Source organism: Hibiscus syriacus, unplaced genomic scaffold (genome assembly GCF_006381635.1).
Source record: "Hibiscus syriacus cultivar Baekdansim isolate YM2019G1 unplaced genomic scaffold, ASM638163v2 tig00110584_pilon, whole genome shotgun sequence".
NCBI classification, from domain to species: domain Eukaryota; kingdom Viridiplantae; phylum Streptophyta; class Magnoliopsida; order Malvales; family Malvaceae; genus Hibiscus; species Hibiscus syriacus.
The window spans coordinates 561162-577846 of NW_024062792.1; the positions used below are offsets into that span (position 1 = coordinate 561162).

Here is a 16685-nt window from a genome sequence, read left to right on the forward strand (position 1 = left end):
ATTGAATCCCTCAATCATTTATCAAGTATAAAACATCGATTCTCGTACAAGTCGGATCATGGTTTCCACCAAGCAAGATTTTCCTCGACACCTAATTTATTAGGTATGAATTTGTTATTATGTTATTTTTTGTGCACTTATTATTGTATAACACAAACCTTTTTAGCACAGCTAAAGGATGATATATACAATTATAATTTATAAAAGTTATAAGATATTTCGAATGTTATTTAAGTGTTAAAATAATAAGACTATCAACAAAAATTATAAAAATAAGAAAACAATAATTCATTCATTTTCCCTAATAGGGGTTATTTCGGATAGCAACCCCTAACTCCATAAATAAAACAATTCATTCATTTGCCTTAATAATAATAATAATAAATTCTACAACCCCAAAATGAAGGCATGGATATCTTCCCAGCTAGAAGCAGTGTAAAGAATTCCAGATTGGCCCTTCCAAATACGAGGGCTTCTTCCTTGAGCAAATTCCTTCTGCTTCTTAACCAAGCCTGGGAACAATGGGACAAATGAAACACCGTACTGACTCCCCACTCTCCTTAGGCTTGAACTAGACCCGACCACAATGCCTATATCTGCTTTTACCAGACACAGTAGATCACCCACCGAGTCTCCGACGTAAACACTCAGGTCTTTTCTGTCATTGCTGCAGTCTTGTAAGATATCATCGAAAGCTTGAATTTTGTCGATAGGGGACTGAACTTTCCAAACGATTTCACCTGTGGATACTGATTCTGCAAAACTGAACTCATTTGCATGTATATTCGGAACATCTAAACCCCCTGCTTCAACAAAATTTCTGTCAGTGTTAGTGTTCACGGCGTAAATTCCAGCAAATCTATTGAGAGAGAACAAACCTACCTGAAGAAAACGCTGTCCGGATGAGATCACCGCACCAACAATAGGAAAGAACATGGACATTGGCATTAAGATTTTTGTTCTGTGTGATTTTTTGAAAGAAGTTAACACAACCATCTTGAAGAATCAGTCTTTCGCCAGCTCGTTTAATGTCTTCAAGGTTTAGACCCTTAAGCACCCCTGACTCAACCACCCTAGAATTTGCTCTTTTCTCAAAGTCGGAGAGTTGCTCAAGTGCTTTATGCAAAGTTTCATAATTGAACTCCACTGTAAAACCATGGGAAGTAAAAAAATCAATGTAAAGGAACTAATTTAAATGTTATCCAGACATTTTTTAGAAGATTATATACATATAGTTAAATACCTTTCTCAGAAGGCAATATACTTTCTATGCATTGTTCATACTCTTCTGTGTATTGTGTAGAAAGTTGACCCCAGGTGTTCCTCAGCTCAGCAGATGACATCCTAGTAATTTGACCTGCTGGTTGGTTCTGATCAGATTTTGGGGCCGTTACTATTGCTATCTCTGCCAAAATGGCAGATGAATCAACAACCGTGCAAGTAAGATCAAAATCAGAAAAAATCATAAGACGATCTAGTTCGGGAGCATGTTCCTTAGTCAAAGGAGCAATAGTAGGCTGAGTAAGCGGTTGACTATAGAAGAACTCTATTTCAAGTTTCATTGCTTGGTGATAAAGTTTCTCAATGATGTTTAGTTCCTCGCCTGTCAAAGGGACACTAAGTTTATCCAGCAAGTCTTCTGTTTGCAGAGCTGATGCCTAAATTCAAAGAATCAATTGTTGAGCCATGGGATTGAAGGGCAACTTACCCAAAGATTTTAGCTCCAAGACTGTAATCAAGTTGACCACTACAAACAACGAGTGCTATCAATACCATACCTGAAAGTTTTCAGAAGAATAATTCTCAATCCACTTCTTGTATGGGTGATCGTGCTCATTGGATTCTAGAAGTGCCTGAAACTCCTTGCCCAAAAATGCATACAGCCTCATGCAAGGTGTCATGGCCCCTAGAGTGTAAGCTGCAATTTTTGTTTTCTCAAACGGAGTGGCAAGTGTTCCTGGAGCTTTTAGTCCTTCAACTTTCCCAGAAGCTGTTGCCAGCAAGAATTCGGTATACTTCAAAGTTGCAGAATTGACAGGGCACTCTTTAACACAGTCAGAACCCCATTCCTGCAGAACTCCAGCATTCATACAAATAAGATACCCTTAACCAGACAAGAACTAAGGAGACAAATATATGCATACAGAAAAGAAGCTTTATTGCATTGTAAAAAACATAACAAGGCAGATAGAATTTATTCTATAAAAAAGTGTTATTATTTACTCAAATCACTTTAAAAAAATATCAAAATTCAACCCCCATCCAATTGAAACTTGTCAACCGTGAAGAGGACTGGATATTTCGTATGAAAGCCATCTATATGATCAGAAAGAGAGAATCAAAATGTACAAAAAGACGGGATTAAATTCTATTGGAGACGATTTCATACACCCGTATGACCTCAGGTTGAATCATCACTGTACTAAATAGTTGGTGATAATGTTTTATAAATATACAAGCAAGGCAATAGAAGGAAAGATTCAATTTCCTTTTTTCATCTTAACTTTTCCAATAATTGAGCATGCAGTAAGCAACAGAAAAAAGGAATCCTACTTACACACCTGTACAAAAGAATTGTGCATTTTTAGCTCCTCCAAGGCACCCTTCCTTAACTCAGAGATAGCTAATTTTGCATCATCGTCATCAGCACAGTCTGCTGACAATTCATATCTACAACCCAGATTGAAGAAAACAATAAATCGACTAAGGACCTATGCCTAGGTATAAACAGCACAAGGCGATTCTAATTAAAACTAGCTAAGAGAAAAAAGATACTACTTTTAATCTAGCACACCATGTCAATTAAATTATGGAAACTGACTCGCCTCAAGCAATGTAATTACTTTTCCCCAAATAATAACAATATAACCTCCAATTAGATGCTGAGAAAGCTGACACAAAGAAAAGAAATCTCTGAATAATTACTCAAGCAACCAAGTGGCACTTAGAAATTAAAGGTTCATTCATCTTCTTTTCCTGACTTTCTCAGCAACCAAATCTAGGAAGGGGTTGAAGCTAGCTAATATCAATCTTATAACAGAAATTCAAGTCTCGAACAGCAGGCAGCATAGTTTCATACAAACCATGATCATTTCCCCTAAACAGAATATCAGCAAGGATTCAACAATACCAAAGAGTAAAAAGTTTATGCCGATTCTTCAATTTTCTTTAAATTTCAATTAAATAAAAACTACACAGGGGCAAAAAAATAAATAAATCCCCATTTGATATTTCAATTCCCTTCCATCTAATCTTAGCATATACTGTACAGTAGCACAAAAAAAAAATCAAATAAATCCAACAGAAAAATACATTCTACAAAACAAACAAGACCCAAATTGAATATTCCATCTAAAAGACCAAAAGAAGAAGGGAGAGATGAAAAGGGGACTCACGCACGAGCAAAGGCTTTGAGAAAGTGTACATCTTGCGCAATATAATGACGAAAAGTGTCGATCTTGAGAGACCCAGAAGCCAAACAAAGAGAGAAAGGTGAGTAAAGAGAAAGCATGGATTCTTTGCGAAACTTGAACCATAACCTAGTCGCTAGCCGGTCCTCTGTGGGGATAACGGCGGCAGAGGAGGACTTTGGAGGAATCGCCATTGGATTTGTCGACGAGAAGAATCGGCGGTGGGATCGGACAAGTTGAAAGAGAGTTGTGATTGGAGAGGGAGAAGAAGAAAAGAGGGAGCGCATCAAAGAAAGAGAAGAGTGGCGTTTTGGCAGTAATGGCGGAGGAGAGGGGAGAGTGTGAGAAAAGGGAGGGAATGCGATTTATCTATACTATTCGTTTTGATGTGAAATAACAAAAGAGGTAAACTACAACAATGCTTACTTATATTTCAGTCTTGTTCATGTTGGGTCACCAATTTTAAATAATTTATGTTATCGGACTGTTATATTTTGATTTTTTAAATCATTAATTTTCACACGTTATGAAATTAATTTTTAATTTAAACTCTAAACTTTTTAAAAAAAATAATATCTAAAAAGTTAAATTTCTCATAATTATTTTAAAAAAAATTATTTTCTTTCATTAAAAAGGAATAATGTAAAAAATATAATATTTGATTAGATAGTTATTTTGATCTTTATTCTTTTTATTTTAGTATTTTGGCTCTCAATATTTTCTAGGGTAAATGACCATCTTTGAAAATATTGGAAAAATGTTTGGTTGTTAAATTAGAAAATTATTTTTGGAAAATAAAAATAAAATAAGTGAAAATATGAAAAAAAATAGAAAGGACATTTTTAGTATTTTCATTAAAATTATTTCAGAAATTTTAAAAATAGAAAAACACATGATCTATATTTTTAACTTAATTTGCACAAATTCAAATTCTTTTAACAATAGTTTTTTTGACTTAATGGTATCTAAAACCCTCAAACTTTTGTAAAATATCAATATGGTCCTTAAACCTTTTTTACACTCAATTTAGCCTTTAAAATATTATTTAAGTAATTTAATTTTTAGTATGTTATATTTAATGTATTAAATATCTTAATAATTGTTTATATTTTAAAATTAATTAAGTCCTTAAATTTTCTAAGAGAATCAATTCGGCCTTCGAACTTACTCAAAAAATCAATTAAGTTCATTTACCACATCATCATCCATCATATACTACCACCATAACACTATGAACTATCACATAAATATTACATATTAGCATGTAAGCTTTGTGAATTGTCATGTAAATATCATGATGGTCAACGTTTTATTATGTTAGATTGATTTTTTTTTTATCAATTTAAGGGGCACAATTAATGTAAAACAAGTTCAAAGGCTACACTAAGGGTGTGTTTGTTTGGGTGTAATTGATTTTCCGGAAAATGAATTACTATAATTTGAATTACTGGAATTTGAATTCTGAAAAATGAATTACATTTCTAGAAAACGTAAAACGTTTTCCGTAAAATGAATTACATTTTTCTGAAAAACATCTGGAAAACGTTTTATGATGTTTGGAAGATGTTATTTAAACTTTTTTTTCCACTAGTTGAAGAGTTTTTAAAAAATTATTTATTACAAATATTAAATATAATAAATAATATTATTTATCATAAAACTTAATATTATTATTTTAAAATATTAAAATAATTTATTTATTATTAAATATTATTTTTATAATTTTATTAATAAAAATAATAATTTTTGTATGTTTTAGTGAAATAAATATTATAAATATTAATTATTTATTAAAGTAATAGTGTTATATTATATTTTAAAATATTAATTAGTATATTTTAAATATCTTTATTAAATATTTTTAAATATAAATAATATTCATTATTAAATATATAAAATTATTTATTATATATTATTAAATAAAAATATAATATATTATTATATATAATTGATTATTTTATAATATTAAAAATACAATATTATATTATTATAAATATTAATAAAAAAATAAATAATATTTTGATGAAAATGATATTAAAATATTTTATTAATATTAAATTCATAAAATAAAATTATTTTGAGTATTTATTCTTTGAAGTGAAAAGTTCGAAAAATGACTTACGGAAAATGAATCCGTAAGTCATTTTACAGAAAATACAAAGGAAATTCTGTTACTAGGAAAATGAATTACATTCCGGAAAATCAATTACGTGAAACAAACACGGGAAAATATTTTTCGAAAAACGAATTACATGAAACAAACACGGGAATTCGGGGAAAACCAATTCCGTAATTCCAATTACGGCAAACAAACACACCCTAATTTTCTTTTTCCAAAAGTTTTAGGGCCTTAAATACCAATAAACATATAGTTTTTTAACGACACATTTTTGTGCTAATGTTTACAACAATATTTTTATGTATTTTTTAATTTAATTGATGTCCAATATGGATAAACATCATATTCTTATTATAAACTAAAATATTTTTTTTGTTATTAAATTTCTTATCAACTTTATTGTTTTATATTCACATAACTCACATATTAAATTTTTTTAATTAATTTTTGTAGTAATTATATTTTAATATAATTATTTAATAACCATTTGTTCACCTCTAATTTTAAAAAAATATATCAAATATATTTTAAACTATTTTTATATATGAAGTTAAGTTTTCATTTATATTAACCAAACATGTTTTCTAACTTTCAAAAAATTAAAACTGAAAACTATTTTTTTTGCATCACACCCCAAAGTAGGGCCTAAAATTTTCCAATCAAATCTAATTTTAATTTCGGTTACAGTCGGGTCTAAAATGAACTTTCCGTTAACTTGAGAGCCTAGAACCTAAATCCTTGGAACCTTAGTGGCTTAAAGTGCAATTCCATTTCTTTTAATTGGGGAGTGGTCTAATAAAGTTGGGACCAATCCAGGTTTAGAAAACAAAAACCATCTTTTTCTTTCTCTTCAAACATTATTTTCTCTCTTTTTCTCTCTCTAAATATCTTCCACCTCTGTTTTGCCACCGATCTGGACTATTGCAACCAATTATGATTCCAGAGTGGAAATAAGAGCGTATTACAATGGTTTTTGTGATTGGGTTACCTCTGACTCCTTCGAAAAATGATTCTGTTTAGTTAGTCGTTGATCGATTTTTCTAAGTCAGCCCATTTTATTCTAGCGTGAGTTAATTATTCCCCGAGCAAGCTGCCAAGGTTGTATATCTCCGAGATCGTTAGACTTCATGTCGTCCCGTTCTCCATCATTTTTAACTGAGATCCGAGGTTTACTTCTAGGTTTTGGAAAGCTCTAACGAGGCATTGGGAACCCGTTTGAATTTTAGTACAATGTTTCACCCGTAGTCGAATGTTCAGTTTGAGAGAGTGATACAGTTTTTGGAGGATATGCTTCAAGGTTGTGTGATTAACTTAAGTGGTAGTTGGGAAGACTTCCTACCGTTAGCCAAGTTTGCCTACAATAACAACTATCAGACCAGCATATGTATGACACCTTTTGAGGCTCTTTATGGACGTATGTGTTATACTATTATCTGTTGGACTAAGTTTCATGATAGGAGGACATTGGGTCTAGAATTAGTACATGATATTGAGGATACTGTCAGGTTGATCTGTCATCAATTGAAAGAGGCATTTGATAGGCAAAAGTCTTATACTGACCCGAGGAGAAATTATATTGAGTTTGAGGTTGGGGATTAAGTATTTCTGAAGGTGTCTCTATAGAAGATGGTTATGATATTTGGACGTAAGGGTAAGTTGAGCCCAAAGTTTATTGGACCGTACCATATTCTGAAGAGAGTTGGACCTTTGGCTTACTAGCTTCAGCTACCACCACAACTCAGCCATATCCATGATGTTTTTCATGTTTCTATGTTGAGGCTGTACCGTTCAGACCCAAGTCACATCGTTCAGGTGGAGGATGTGGCTTTGAAACCTGATTTGTCTTAAAAAGATGAGCCAGTTCAGATTCTAGACCAGGATGAAAGAGTTCTTCAGAATAGATGGATTCCGATGGTTAAGGTTTAATGGGGCAATCGTAGATCCGCAGAGGATACCTGGAGACATTGGAGTCGATGGAAGCTCAATTCATGTATCTGTTCAGACCAGGTAAATTTCTAGGATGAAATTTATTTAAAGGGGAGAGTTCTCACACTCCAAAGTAAGGCCTAATTTTTCCGATCAATTCTAATTTTAATTTTAGTTACATTCGGGGCTAAAATGAACTTTTTGTTAACCTGTGAACCTATAACCTAAATATTTGGAACCTCAGTGGCTTAAAGTGGAAATTCCCTTTTTTTTAATTAGGGAGTGGTCCCATTTAATTTCAGTTACATTCGGGGCTAAAATGAACTTTTTGTTAACCTGTGAACCTATAACCTAAATATTTGGAACCTCAGTGGCTTTAAGTGGAAATTCCCTTTTCTTTTAATTAGGGAGTGGTCCCATAAAGTTGGGACCAATTCGATTTAAGGATAAAAACCATATTTTTCTCTCCATTCCTACTTTATTTTTTTTCTTTTTTTCTCTCCTCTAAATATCTTCTACCTTCATTTTACTGCTGTTTAGACCTCCATTTGTAACACCATTGTGTTCCTGGAGCTGAGAGGAGTCGGATAATGTCCTTGGTTTTCCCACCGTCACTGGCGTGAAGGGAGGTGAGGTCAAGAAGATTCCGAAGAAGCTTCAAATCGTTCTCCACTGTGATCCATCGCCATTTAACACCAGTAAGTGTCACTCCGTTGTGAAAAATTAAATAATGTATATTTTGGTGGTCGGCCGACCGTAAAAATGGTTGTATGCGCCAATGTCGTACGTGGGCTTGTTTTTGGTCAGTCGAACAGTTTGAATCACTTTCTGACCCAACTGACAAACCGTGAATATGTTAAAACCTGAACTAACCCAACCCAACCCGAGCCTAGCTAAGCTGAGCCACGCGCCTGAGCCATTGAGCTTGTTGATCGACGTCGACCGTGTTGATCGCCGTTAACTTCCATTGACCAGGTTGTTGACCGACTTTGACTTTTCCCATGACCACCTATCATAAGGTTTTTCAATGTCCTGAGTTCGATTTTTTGGTTTATCTTACTGAATTCCAACCATAAAGCCCCGAATCGAGCCCTTTTATCCATAATCTACTTACTATTTTTAGTGTTTTAGCTTATTTATTTAGGATTCAGACATGGTATTGATATGAGTTTATATTTTTGTGAAGGTACTTGTGTTTTCCATGATCCAGAGTTGACTAGATCTGATGCATCGCGTCCAACAGTCTAGTCTGGTGTGCATTCTTCGAGAGCTACCTATAGGTTTCGAAACTTGTTTAATTAGAGTATTTTATTTTATCATGCTAGGATTTTGACTTAGTTTCTGATTTGTAGGATCTAGCCCTACCCCCGCTCGTGATAGGAAGACCCGCTAGTGGACTTCCGTACCTAACTACTCAAATCAGCTCAGGTGTGTTCTTGTTGATGTTGAATTTATGTTTTAAACCATCTGTTTGAACTGTTTTGGAATTTCTGATGATACTGAATACTCTGTTGTATAACGTCTATTTTATTGCATTGTTCTAATTTATGATATTTGTATTCTGCATATTCTGACATGATATCTGGTTAATGCATTTCTGTATATGATCTTGGAAAATTGCATGGTTAATGTTTTACAAATTATGTTATGTTTTCACTATCATTTTAGGGGGTTGTTTGGAGGAAGTTCTCAGGCATAGCCTAGTCTATAACTACTATGACCTTTTATTAGACACCTTTGCTTTGTGCACAAGTTGTTCTTATGCAGTCCTTATACTTTCAGTATAGGGCACTTCATGGTGTACATATGGGTGTATGGTTTTGGGGAACCTATACACTTCGGTGTTCGGATGGGAGTAGCGTCCATATTTTAAAAATATGTTTTTTTGAAATAAACTATACTGAAATAATTATTCATATTTCTTTTTATAACGTAAGGAGCACACTAAGCTTTTTAGCTTACCCTGCAATTTTTACCTTTTCAGATATTTTCCCAATAGTAGGCTAGTAAACTGCACATCAAGAGGATCTACCGTTCTCTATTTTGAAATCGTGTATTGACCTTCGGCATCTTTTTTATATATTTTGGGTGACATGTATTTTGCCACTGTCTTTATATATTATTTTATCGATATTTTATAATTTCAACGATGGAAACTTTATTCGATTATTGTATGGATGTTTCGGTGACTGTTTTCTATTTAGTACCGTATTATGGACTTGAAATTTCTTATGACTTTTCTAGTGGTTATTCCGCGCCACTCTATTATATGTATTGTAATTTCTAAACTATATTTTGAAAATGTTTTAAATATAGAAGGAATTTGTATTCGTTCTGTGATCATCTAGTCATTGTAGAAACGCTTAGGTTGGGTCTATGAGATTTCATTTTGAAAATAAAAACAGAAAATAAAAATAGAAAATATTTTTTAGATCCAAATGGTTAGATTTTATGTAGAAAATTCTTTTGAAAAATGACATATAGAAAAAGAGAATTTTCATTAATATAAAAATAAAAGAATACAAAATGATATTTAAAAATAATTTGAAATATAACCATGATTTGTAGTGTCTATTTGTATAGGGTAAACTATTCAATTGGCCACTTAGCTATGAGGCTGATATCAATATAACTATTGTAATTTCAGTTTTGACAATATGACTATATAATTATTTAAGTGGTTTTAATGTAGCCACTTGCAATTAAAAACAAATGACATAGCTGATGTGACTGTTATTGATTAATGGCGAGTCAGATTTTCACATCAACTACATTATTTGTTTTTAATGACAAATGACTACATTGTTTTTATTAATCTAAAAACTATAATGTAGTCATTTGTCGCTAAAAACAAACGGTGTAATTGATGTGGACCTCGCCTAAATAGTTATGTGGTCATATTGCCAAAATTAAAAGTATGATGGTCATATTGACACCAACCCTAAAGTTAAGTTATCATTTAAGTAGTTTACCCATTTATATAAATAATTAGTTGATTACAAAGAAATTTGCATAACAAGAAATCTACTCAAACTAAATTTTGTATTTTAATCAAACATAAAATAAAATAAACTTCCTACTTTAAATCAAACTATGTTTCCTACTTCCTCAATTATCTTTTTATTTTATATTTTCATCAATTTAAGTTAGATCTAATTGGGTCAAACTTTAATAACTTTCACCTTGACACGAATTTTAGAAACACGAATTTTAGAAACACAAGGAGTTTAAGATACTTCAAAATTCGATGAAATACTTAAACTCAATAAAAAAAAAATCATTCACATTGATGAACAAGTTTTTCACCTATTTTATAAATACCTTAAATGATATCAATCAACTGGATCTAAGCCTTTCCCAAACTTGGATGTACTATGTAATTTTGTATTCACATCGGTAAGAACATCATAAGTGTGAATTTTATTTGCAATTTTATCACAAACAATATTATGCACAACATGATTCTAATCATCAATAGTAATTTAATATTCTTTGTTGTTGATCCTTACGGTGAATTTAATTTTCTTCAGCTTTCTAAATTTGTTATATTTATGAATTTGAATTCTTTTTTGTTTCTCATAAAAGTTATGTCCATAGTTATCATTTTTAAATAAAAAAATTCTCTTTGCTTGATTTAGTGAGAAATTTTCACCAAGAACAATGTCATTTGACATGGAAGAGAAAACATCAACAATATTATTTAAAACATCAATTTTCTTTTTATTTTATATTTTCGTCAATTTAAGTTAGATCTAATTGGGTTAAACTTTAATAACCTTCACCTTGACAAGAATTTAGAAAACACAAGGAGTTTAAGATACTTCAAAATTCGATGAAATACTTAAACTCAATAAAAAACAATCATTCACATTGATGAACAAGTTTTTCACCTATTTTATAAATACCTTAAATGATATTAATCAACAATGATGGTCAACTGGATCTAGTCCTATGGAGGTCATTTCATAATTTGGAGGTCTCCTACGGAAGCTGCTCTCAACCTAGTATTGGGGGCAGCCTACTATCTTACCTCCTTCTTACCCCATTACATATGGGAACAAGGGGCAACCATTTAATGATGGTCATCTGAATCTAGGCCTTTCCCAAACTTGGATGTACTATGTAATTTTGTATTCACATCGGTAAGATCATCATAAGTGTGAATTTTATTTGCAATTTTATCACAAACAATATTATGCACATCATGATTCTGATCATCAATAGTAATTCAATATTCTTCGTTGTTGATCCTTATGGTGAATTTAATTTTCTTCAGCTTTCTAAATTTGTTATATTTATGAATTTGAATTCTTTTTTGTTTCTCAGAATAGTTATGTCCATAGTTATCTTTTTTAAATAAAAAATTCTCTTTGCTTGATTTAGTGACAAATTTTCACCAAGAACAACGTCATTTGACATGGAAGAGAAAACATCAACAATATTATTTAAAATATCAATTTTCTTTTTATTTTATATTTTTGTCAATTTAAGTTAGATCTAATTGGGTCAAACTTTAATAACCTTCACCTTCACACGAATTTAGAAAACACAAGGAGTTTAAAATACTTCAAAATTCGATGAAATACTTAAACTCAATAAAAAACAATCATTTACATTGATGAACAAGTTTTTCACCTATTTATATTATTTTCCTAATTTTTTTAGTTTATACATGAAATTAAACAATCAATAAAACTATAGTGACTTTCACGAATAGGTGCCTAAATTATAGTGCTCAACCTATAGCGCCTTTCAAGAATAGGTGTCTAAACTATTTTTTTAATGATGTTGGTGCCTAATGCTACAAACATTATCACTTTAGGTGCCTGAACCATAAACATCGTTAATTTCCTCCATTAAATGACATGTGTCACAATCTGATAATTTTGATTTTTTAAAAAAAATACTAAAAATATTATTATATTTATAAAAAAAACCCTAATTTCTCATAAATTACAAAAAAGCCCTAAAATCCCCAAATCCTAACCCTAACCCACAACCGTTGCCCTTTCTAACCAGGACTGCCACCGTCGACGATTGACCGTCAGAATTGTGTAGGATCACGATTTTCATCCTAGGGTTAACGGGGTATAAAACATCGATTCGTCGTCGATAAACCATGATTTCATAGGGGTTTTGATGGTCGGAGGAGTTGAGATTGGGTGGATCTTTGGCTACGACAAAGGGCGAAGGTCGACGCGAGTTTAGGGGTTGAAATGAAAGTTTTCAAAGTTTTGGGGTTAATTTGAAATTTTTGTGTTTTTAAATATTTTTTAATTTTATATAAAATTTTTAAAATTATCATAATATGACACGTGTCACTTAACAGAGGAAATTAACATCGTTGAAGACCCAAACACCTCAAGCGGTAACGTTTGTAACGTTAGGTATTAGGATTATTCAAAAATAATTTAGGCACCTATTTGTGAAAAACGATATAGTTTGGATACTTATTTTATAATTAAACCTAATATTTAATGTCATTTATCAATCGTGAACATAATTTAGACATCAAGATCATCAAGTTAAATGTTCAATTCATACTTTTCAACATTCAATCAACACTTAAACATGCTTGTAATTCAAGAATTTGCATTATCAGTCATTTTGGACATATTTGAGCATACTATTCCACAAATTGACATATTTAATCATTTCACCTAATCTAAGCATACCAATATGCAACTGAGACGACCACGCTTCAATGGAAAAAAGGAACAACTTTAATTCATGACAAAACTCAATTATTCATGGCATCATCCAACATATCATGCTTGAAATCATATCAAAGCTACTCAATCAACATGCTCAAAATACATCACTTAACTTCGTGTTGGTCAATCAACCACATAAACCATCATGAAATTCAATCAAAATTTAGAAAGTGTCTAATGTCCAAAGTCTAAAACAATATAGAAATCATTAAACAAAAGTCTAAAACCCCAGTAAATAAGCATCCTACATTTTTCCAAGTATCATAGTCACCAAGAACTTTATTTACCAGATCACTTTAAAATCTCATGTATTTTTACATGTAAATCATGTAACTTTTTCAAGATCAAAACATGCTTTTAAAGGTTGTAAATCATGTAATTTAGGCTCATAAATCAAACTTGTAAATCACACAAACCTTGCTTTCAAAACATGACATGTAATACATTAACTTTATAGCTTTTAATTCATCATATTTTGATTTATTGTCTTGCATTGCATCATATGAAACTAATCATCTAAGGATAAATAAATCTCCTTATAATTCCTTGATTCTCATATAGGTCGAAGTATCTCGTACACAACTGTATGACCAGACCAGTCTGGTACGATTAAAAGCTCCGTAGAACGTATGCATAAAGCAAAACCTTCGCCTTATAGCGCCTAAAATGTATCTCGTACTGGTACTTGTAGAGTATATACTCGAAATCCTGTCATGCCACTATATCCACAATGTCTCAAGAGAATTCAATAGCTAATAGATTAATGTTAAAACATTTAAAACCGGTTTAAGATGCACCGAAATGACTGGTGGAATTCATGTAGAAATGTAAATTTGAGAGTTTTTTTTTATTAAGAAATTAGAGAGAAATTGGGAGAAAAGTGGAAAAGTATTTGGGAGGAAAGTTTGCAAATTAAAAGAATTTGATCAAAAGTCAAAGTTGGTTGAATTTTATTAAAATAAATCAAAGTTATTATTATCATTATTAATTATTAAAATAAAGGGTTTAAAATATATATATTTGGTATTTAATTTTTTTAAATAAATAGGAATTTAACTAATGTTGGAGCTTCAATTTTGGTTCTCATTAAAAAATAGTTCTTAGATTGATTTTGTAAACTAAATTAACACAGTTCAATAATAAATTTCGTACTTCACATTATTTATATATATTTTTTGAATTTTACTTCCCAAAGTATTTTTCGAAAATCGATTTTACTCCTTGTTAACTATCATCACTACTAGTGACTACCAAGCTTACAATTGAGATTTACTAATGAGAGTTTAAAAAAAATTAGTTGACCCTTATTCTCATATGTAATGGGATAAGAGATGTAGAATAGTAGGCTGCCCCCAACGTTAGTTTACTAATGAGAGTTTAATATTGTATATTTTTTTATTATTTACTTCTCATTTATCGCTTGGATATTACTGATTTATCTTTATTTTAGATTTATTTTGAATAGAAACTCCATTGGATTAATTAGCTAAAAAAACCAACAAATTTCGACGGTCTAGTTATCATCTTCTAGAAGACGAGCATAATTATTTTGAATATTTAATTTGGAATTTACTTGAGACAATGTTATCTCAAAGATGAAGGAGAATTCAACCAAGATTACAATACTTAAATATTTATTTTTATCTTTTGTAATAAACCTTTTAAATTTAGGATTTTAGTTTGATTGTTTTATTATTATTATTATTTAGGAATTAGTTATTTACTTTGAACTCTTAGTAGCATTTTTAGTTCCATTATATCATTATCTTTTATTTAAGAATTAACAATTTTATTTATTAAGAACACTCGGGATATAAATACCCTTAGGTTCAATAATTGAAAAAGAGATTAGAATTCATTTTTCCTTTATTCATTATTGAAGTTCTGTTTTTTTTTATCTCTACTTTTCTTTCATTATTTTCTTTCCACAAAACTAAGCATGATCCAATTCATGTTTATCTAAACTTCTACTTAATCAAAGGTTTTTGCAAAATTCAATTCTAATCGTGAGAATTGAGTTTTGATCACTACAACCAAATATGTTTGTAGCGACGATTTTAACGGTGTTTTTGGATGCCATTAATTTTAAACATATAACGACATTTTTATACAAATGTTGCAATATACTGATATAGTGACATTTTTAAGAAAACATTACATACACATACTAGTCGTGTTTGTGTAACAAAAACCACTATAGACTAATATACAGTGGTGTTTTTAGAAAAATGCTGCTACGGACATGTAGTTTAGTGGTGTTTATCCCCACTGTTAAATTATAATATCTTTTTAATCTTTCTCTTCTTCCTCCATTCTCAGTAAAGCAGCTTCATCAAATAGGTTTTTCATTTCTTCTCTCTTCTTTTATCATCTTATTTTAATCTAATTAAATTATTTTATCTATTCTCTCTTATAGAGCAGCCTCTCCTCAGTCTCACTTCTCTTTGTCGTCTCCAACAATTAAACCCTAAAGCTCTCCAGAAATCCCCCCTCCCTCCCCATTTATTCGACGTCGTTTCCTCTATTTGCTTTGATGAACAAGAGGAAGGGCTTCTTGAGACCATTGATAATGGAACCCAGGTTGAGTCTGGATCTGATGTGCTTGGACTTGCCCACACAACTTTGGTGGGTAGTTTTGGAATCTCCTTTTGATTTTTCGCTTTTCTTTTCGTGCCAATGTAAATTGTTTCGAACTTGAGGTTTTTGTTTCTCTCTTTTAAGTTTGTTCTGTGTTGAATAGTCTGAATTGTTTTTCTTTCGTGTGAATTTCTCTTCATATATGTTATTTCCTTGGATACCCTTTTGTTTATTTTGTTTGGGTTGTGACTGGGGAATTAAGAATTTGTTTAGTGGCTCAATGATTTAGTATGTTTTAGTTTGCAATATAAAAACTCAGCTACAAATATGTAATCTTTTTCTAATACAATTGTTGGGATGAAATGCTTACCTTCCTATAGTATGAGTAGCTATGTTACTTTAACTGTAGTTCCACAATATACATCCGACATGAGTATTTTTGAGTTTTCCATTTATTTGGAGATTCATTGTTAAGTAGATTACATCTATGGAGATTTAACTTTGTGCCTCATAGTGACAATATTGTGGTAATTGGGGTTTAGTAAGTGCTTCATACTTAAATATTTAATCATAGTATTAAAATTCATTCATATAAAATTAAATTGTTTTTTATTTGACATTTTTCCCTCCACATTTTATGTAGGAGAAAGGTTCCAATGAGATTGTTCTTAAAGCAATGGGCAGGGCCATTAGTAAGACAGCTTTGGTTTAAAGCTTAAAGTTGTTGGTTTAAAGCTTGAGTTGCTGTTGGTTTATCAAATATAGCTATTATCGACAGTCGTTTTCGTCCGAGTGACATTTTTATAATATATATTATATAATATTAATATTATTATTATTTACAAAGCCCGAAGGCCCGATTACAATAAGGAGGTCCAGGCCCATTTCACAGGATAGTCTACAACCGGTTCAAACCCAACAGACCCTATCCAGGCCCAA

General features: G+C 31.2%; 1 protein-coding gene across 2 annotated transcripts; it reads right to left on the reverse strand.

Annotated features, from left to right (window-relative positions):
- Positions 1-312: 312 nt before the first annotated feature.
- Positions 313-3794, reverse strand: LOC120133549 (bifunctional TH2 protein, mitochondrial-like). Of its 2 annotated transcripts, none has more exons than XM_039150116.1 (6): positions 3396-3794; positions 2562-2670; positions 1779-2069; positions 1244-1658; positions 883-1146; positions 313-803 (listed from the first exon to the last, which is right to left on the reverse strand). In XM_039150116.1, exons 1-6 carry the CDS (start codon positions 3695-3697, stop codon positions 388-390), a joined length of 1797 nt encoding a protein of 598 aa, XP_039006047.1. In that variant the 5' UTR covers positions 3698-3794; the 3' UTR covers positions 313-387. The 2 variants fall into 2 exon arrangements, with proteins under 2 accessions (XP_039006047.1, XP_039006049.1); XM_039150118.1 differs by having other exon boundaries at positions 3400-3619.
- Positions 3795-16685: the final 12891 nt, after the last annotated feature.

Bases quoted from the DNA above. Each gene is read 5' to 3' on its own strand.
- LOC120133549 (XM_039150116.1), bottom strand. From the start codon at position 3,697: ATGCGCTCCCTCTTTTCTTCTTCTCCCTCTCCAATCACAACTCTCTTT. The intron at 2,070-2,561 runs GTGTGTAAGTAG...GGAGTTCTGCAG, and splicing joins TGCACAATTCTTTTGTACAG to GAATGGGGTTCTGACTGTGT. The intron at 1,659-1,778 runs GTATGGTATTGA...CTTTGAATTTAG, and splicing joins ATTCTTCTGAAAACTTTCAG to GCATCAGCTCTGCAAACAGA.